General features: G+C 33.3%; 1 protein-coding gene across 1 annotated transcript; it reads left to right on the plus strand.

The window, feature by feature from the left end:
- The first annotated feature begins 2791 nt into the window (after nucleotides 1-2791).
- On the plus strand, nucleotides 2792-4101 carry LOC104115079 (transcription factor HEC3-like). Its single transcript, XM_009625654.4, has one exon. It carries the CDS (start codon nucleotides 3017-3019, stop codon nucleotides 3848-3850), a length of 834 nt encoding a protein of 277 aa, XP_009623949.1. The 5' UTR covers nucleotides 2792-3016; the 3' UTR covers nucleotides 3851-4101.
- Nucleotides 4102-7106: the final 3005 nt, after the last annotated feature.

Below are 7106 nucleotides of genomic sequence, written 5' to 3' on the forward strand. Positions count from 1 at the left end.
GCAAAGCACTCTCTAACAAAAATGACCATATATATATATATATATAGAGGTGGAGCCAGTGACGGAGCCAGAATTTTCATTAAAGGGTATCAAAATATATAAAAGTAAATATACCAGAAAATTAAGGGGAGTCAATACATAGTATATATACATAAAATAAAAATTAAACCTACTTATACAGTGTATTTTTCCCGCGAAGGGGTGTCACCCCTTCCTATAAGGTGGCTCTGCCACTGGGTGGAGCCAGAATTTGAAGTTATTGGGTTCGAGATTCTAGCTTTTTTTTATGTTTAGTGGGTTATAAAATAAGAATTTGTATCTATTCAATAGATTTCTTAAGACAAATATATGGTTTACATTAAAGCTACTAGGTCTGGTCGAACCCGTTACCAAAGCTCCGGCTTTGTTCCTTACTGCATATCGAAATACTGGAGCCCAAAACCTCTGGTTAAGTATTAATGTACTTACGACTCCACGACGATGCTTGTTGGTTGGTAGAAGGGAAAAAGAATTACTGCTATTATATCATATTTTGTACAATTAAGATTCCAACTCATGAGTTGTTCTTTCTGCATTAGGTTAAATATAAATTTGTGGAATAAATATAGCATAATTTGTTGTTTCTATTAGAAATGATCGCTGGACATGAGAGGTCGGCAAGCCTTTTTATATATGTTTTGTCTTATCATGTCTGTAAGGTGAACTCTGCAAACTTCCCCACCACTCTTCCCCTATAAATAAATAAAAAATTATAAAAGAGAAAGAAATTAAACAGGAAATTAAGCAAATACAAAGAAAAAAGAAACAGATGAATATGTATTATTCCATTTGATTAATTAGCTGTTTCTGCGGCAGGCTTATAACAGAGTTTCATAGATACATATATAACCTCAACATCGCTAGGCACAAAACGGGTTTAGGGTTTTGTTTCGGTCACCATCTCTGTGTTATTAGTTTTTCCTATCCTCTTCTATTTCGTTCTCATTTATTTTTGTCAAGCTAAATTAACCCAAAGATACATTAAGATATTATATGTTTTAAATCAAACTTGTATGATTTTAGTGCCTCACACCATTTAAGAGCATCGATACATCTTATATGTAGCTTCCTTTTTTTTTTTTAACTACCGATGTGAGGCTTAGTTTTCACATCCAACAATCTCCCCTTTAAACTAAGTCTCAATGACCCATCACCAGGCTCCTAAACTAAATTCCACATAATCGTCACTCCTAGGCTTATCTAGAGATTAACTATGTGCCACCTACGTCTTACGAGCTTTATGGCCATCGAAGCTTACAAGCTAGCTACTTCTAGTGCGCATGTGCACTACAAGCTTCGAGAAAGTAGTAAATCAAGCTCTACGCTATCACTTTGCCATTTCTATACTTGTTCTATCGAACCATAGGCTTTAATATCAATTGTTGGGCTAAATCAGTCAAAAATACTCTAAATATTGTATTATCCGCTTTGGATCAAACATCCCTAAAGGCCTCATACTATTTAAGAGTTCACTACACCTTATATATGTAGCTTTCTTTTCATTCGGCTACTAACGTAGAATTTTATTCGTATACTCAACTTTATTTTGTTCTACTTCTATACACTAGAAGAAATTTGCTCTGTCGAATCATTTTTAAAGATAATTAAAAATTAGTAAGATTAGTAACCTAAAATAATTACCAATTGTAACAATATACTAAAATCTACTGATAGTATAAAAGTCTCTACATTGTTAATTAAATCTCTTTTCTTCATTTTGGTTGATCACTTATTCACTTTAATTATATTCTTTATATGTTGGAACTACTAATGTCACAAAACGTCTTGGGGTCCTTCTATGATAAGTAAGATAAGAGAAAAAGGTGGATGCAACAGGGAAGATATTTATTTACTGTCTACTTTAAATACAGGAACTGATGTTGTTATCTTTATTGTTTTACTGTTTTATTACGATAATACACTATTTTGTTTGATCTTAGGGCGAAAAATTGACAGCGTTATAAACAGCATTTCTTTCTAAAATATTTTCTTTCATAAAAATACATTGATCAGAGAAAGAAATGTCAGCAAGAATTTAACAGTTGATTTTGATGGTTAGCAAGTTAAGCAAGGCAAATAGATATAATTCTAGGGATGAAGCAAAGGCAGCAGGTCTCTACTAAATGCACTTCTATACCAATATAGTAAAAGGAAGACATTTATGGCTCTTTTGAACACTCACCCCCAACTCACAACCCCATAAAAATGGCAACTTCTTTTCCCTTTTTATTCAGAAATAACTTGATCTTGTGGTCCCCTACATTGGTAAATATTTAGCCGAGTATTTACTCAACATCATCAATAACAAACTCAGTGTAATCTCACAAACGAGGTCTGAGGAGGATAATGTATACGCATACATTACCTCTACCTTAGAAACTATTTTCGATAGACTCTCGGCTCAAGGAAAGATAAACCACCTTGAAGGCATTAGCCGAGTATTTACTCCAATCTAATAAATACATGACAAATTTCTTTATAAACATGATAATCACTAAACCATAATAAGTTAACAAATATTCTAATCTTAATTTATTAGTACTTAATTATGGTAAATTAATATGATTTACTATAAATAGTCGGTGCAGATAAATCTTTACCCCTAGCTTAATTCTTGGTTCAATAAAGTCTGCAATCCCCCTCCCACCCCCTTCTTTTTGTCCCTCTATATCTTGATATACATGCATATAGATAAATGTACGAATGTGTATATGTCATAATGTATATAACTTACGCCTTTTCTCTACCCTACGAAGTTGTACTAGTCAGAGCTCCAAGGCTTCACCCAAGTACATCTTCAAGAGCTTTGATAAGTCACCACCCTTTTTGCCCCCCTTTTTTACAATTAGATTTTTCCATTGCTTTAAGCGTACTTCCATAAATATGAGGAAAATCTTTTCATAATGACACAAGAAAAGCACAATAGATATTCTTCTTCTTCTCTTCTTCCTCCATATTGTTCATCTTTATTCTTGCCATGGATATCAACCACCACCTTAAGCTCACAACCTCCACTTGGCAACCAACCATGGCCAATATAGATAACCATATCTTCGACGATCATCATCATCATCATCATCAACAACAACAACAACAACTGCAACAACGACAATTTTCTTTTGATCAAAACCCCATTTGGCCTAGTTTTCCTCTTCAAAACCCCCACCATCACCTTCCCTCTTTCTCAAGCGAATTGCAACAACAACAACAACAACAACAACAACGACAACAACAACAAGTCCCTTTTGATCATGCTGTAAACAATCATGTTCAAACATTAATAGAAGATCATAATGATCAAGAACCCGAGGACGATGAAGAAGAAGAAGAGGAGGAGGAGCTAGGAGCTATGAAAGAAATGATGTTCAAGATTGCAGCTATGCAACCAGTGGATATTGATCCTGCCACCATTCGAAAACCTAAAAGGCGAAACGTCCGAATTAGCAACGATCCACAGAGCGTTGCAGCCAGGCTACGCCGCGAAAGAATCAGTGAAAAAATTAGGATCTTGCAAAGATTAGTCCCCGGTGGAACTAAAATGGACACTGCTTCCATGTTAGATGAAGCCATTCGCTATGTTAAGTTTTTAAAAAGGCAAATTCGTCAATTACAATTGCCAAATCATCACCTTCCACCATCACATGTACCAACAGTTCCGTGCCCTAGTACTGAAAATTGGGCAAATATTATCACACCAACAAAAGCTCTAATTCTTGGCTCCTCCAGTATCACCACCACTACCATCGCCACTGCCACAACCTTTGTTGGTAATAATGCATCAGATCCTACGTATGAGGTAATTGGTAATTAGCTAAAAAAAAGATTGGAAATTGAAGTGATTATTATGATCATTATTATGTACTAATGAAAATTATTTATAAGAATAAAATTAATAATAATGGAGGAAATTGTGTATACTGGTAATGTCATGTGGAATTGTGAACTAAAAGAAATAGGTTTGTTAGGATTGTGTTGACTAAAGGGCATGATAATCATCACAACGGTTAGACTTGAGTTACGTACGTTCCATATATATAATTTATAATATAAGAATTTATACAATAAGGTTTTTTTTCTGATCATTGTCCGAAAGTTCGTTTGGCTGAATTCTCTCCCGGGAATAAAACAGTGACGTGAGAAGCAATTGAATATGATTATACCCTTGGCCCCTTCCCTACCCTTATCCCTTACCCTAGAGGGCGGAGCTAGTGATAATTAGGGGTTCGGCAGAATTCAGTAATTTTGACTCAATATTTATATTTGTGTAAAAACTATTTAATATGTACAAATAATATATTCATAACCTAATAAACAAAAATAATTAGTCCAGGACCCATAAACTAAAAATTATGACTATGTCTCTGCCTTACCCCTTCTTTTGTGTGCTCGTGTGTCTCTATGGTGTTGTACGATCAAGTTATATATGCATCATTTGCATGTATACGAGCAAAAGAAAAGGGAAACAAAGAGAAAGACAAAAAAAAGTTAAAGGGCCTGAGATTTAGGTCTTCTTTGCTTCCATTTGTCAAATTTTGCCAGGATTTTTCGGCTGAGTTTGTGAGTAATTTAAAGCATTTGAAGTTATATTTGTGTTTTGGTGATTAGACTAATGGGTTTAGTGAAAAAGAAAGGAGTAGCTATATATTTCGTAAAAAAAAAATTGGAAAAAGATTTTTTCTAGGCAGCGTTAACCATCACACGTCTTAAGAAAATAAAAAGTTGGAAATTAAAGAACTAAAACTTCTACATCCTGATCATTTGAGTTTCTTCTCTCTCTCTCTCTCTCTCTCTCTCATATGAAGTAAAGATCAGCAAGTTGCTAACTACGGAAGACAGTCAATGTCTCCCTAGTTTTAGTTCCTAATCAACTTCTTTTAGCTTTTATTAATTATTATGTTTCATTCGAGAAGGACCTATTGAATTTTCTTTCCTAAACCAGTGTATGTTTCATTAACTTGAGGAATTAATCTATTTTTCGATTTGGAAACATGTAATATATCAACATTTGAGCTTAGTAAATTCCAATATATATACTACATATAGCATAATTATTTCAATTGAATAAATAGTTGACTTCACGTCTGGAAACGCTCCCTCCATTTTGATTGTTGTTGAGAAACAAGTGAAGAAGCATCAATCTAACTTGATTAAGTATAAGTTAGTTTAATGTTATGATAATTAGGGTTTATAATTTGGAAACACCTATACAAATCCATGAAGGACAAGTGTAGCCTCTATCACCCTCCCACATATGTAACTTGGGGTTTACATGTGGAATATAATTTTAAATATTTTGTCTTTATTTCTTTGTAGCTCTTGTTTTTTAGAGGACTGAAAAATGAACATAGGGAGGGGGGGTGGAAGGGGGAGGGGAGCCGAGAGAGAGAGCTGAGTGTCCATAAAGTTGAAGGAGAAAGTAACCTTAATAGGCTAAAGAGTAGATATCGAGCATAGATTGAACATGTTCAATAGGCTAAGAATTAAGAAACATGCCTAGATCAAAGTTAATTAGTGGCTTAGTTAATGGACTGAATTGAAGAGAAGGAGAAGCTTGAAGCGAACCAATAGTAGAAAGATGCAATTGTGAAAACAAATTTATCAAGAATTAGCTTTGATACCATATAATTATTTTTTATCCGACCATAATAAAACCTTAGGCGATGAATGGAATGACTCAATATATTATAAGCTCCTTTGAAAATCCTTGAACAATCGATAAGAGCATGAAAATGACAAAAGCATATTTTAGCATAATATGAAAGTTTTACCCTGTAAATGCAACCAGATGATTTTCTAATCAATTTAAGCCCAATTTATTTTCTTACTCGAAATAGCCCTTATTGTATATAATACGTAAAAATTCTTTCACTAATTAAACAAATTCAAAATACTCATGTGATTACTGGCATTTTGTTTTTCTGTCTCTTCCCAACACATTTAATTCTCTCTCTCCACCCGCTTCTCTCTTCCCTCTCTCCGCTGAGACAAATCTAAAAAACTATTGATTTAAACTTCTCTCAAACTTGATTTATTGGATAGCTCTTTGCCCACCCACTACTAAAAATTCGGCCAAAATCGACTGCGGTCTACCGACTGACTTCGATCGGTCAAAAAAATGATCGAAGTCGGTCATTTTTTAAAAATATTTTATTGTTCAATTTTTTTTTTACGAAACCGGCCAACATTGGTCATTTTTTTTAGGCGCAAAAATGCGAGAAATTATTTTTGCGTCCCGCGAAATTTATTTTTCAAGAAATCGACCAACTTTGGTGGATTTTTTATTTAAAATAAATTAAAATTAATATTCAAAAAACCTTTCAAAATCGATCGATTATTTCGGCCGGTTATTTTAAAAAACCGACCGATTTCGGTCGATAATTTTATTTTTTAATAAAACCGACCGAGATTAGTCGGTTATTTTTGCGCGAAAATGTAATTAAAGAGTATAAATAAAATAAAAGACAATCTTAAAACAAAATGCACCAATGGTCTAGTGGTATAATAGTATCTTGCCACAGTACAGATCCCGGTTCGATTCTCAGATGGTGTATTTTTTAATTACATGATTAAAAATACCTACCGACTTCGGTCAGTTTTTTCAATAATTTTTTCTTTTTTGGAATTTAATTGACCGACCGAAATCGGTAGGTTGGCTCTACCGACCATACAATTACCAATCGCCACAAATCGATCGGTTTTCAGTCGATTTTTGCCAATTACCGACCAACATCGGTCGGTTTTCTTCTCTTTGTTGTTCGTTTTATTTTTGTACGGTGACTTTGGTTGTTGAAATAGAAGTATAATGGTGGTTGAAAGGTGTTTTCTCTCGTAAATATATATAACAGATATTTATATATTATATCTCAGTGTATAATTGTGTATAAGGATGTATATGAGTTGCTAAGTTCAAATAATAATGATGATGATAATAATAATAATAATAATAATAATAATAATAATAATAATAATAATAATAATATAATATAATATGATATAATATAATATGCTTTTTTGGGTGAATTTTAGACAAACAATAAGCATGAAAAAAAAATGAAACAAAAAAAGAA

This window comes from Nicotiana tomentosiformis, chromosome 5, assembly GCF_000390325.3.
Source record: "Nicotiana tomentosiformis chromosome 5, ASM39032v3, whole genome shotgun sequence".
NCBI classification, from domain to species: Eukaryota; Viridiplantae; Streptophyta; class Magnoliopsida; order Solanales; family Solanaceae; genus Nicotiana; species Nicotiana tomentosiformis.

Bases quoted from the DNA above. Each gene is read 5' to 3' on its own strand.
- LOC104115079 (XM_009625654.4), top strand. From the start codon at position 3,017: ATGGATATCAACCACCACCTTAAGCTCACAACCTCCACTTGGCAACCA.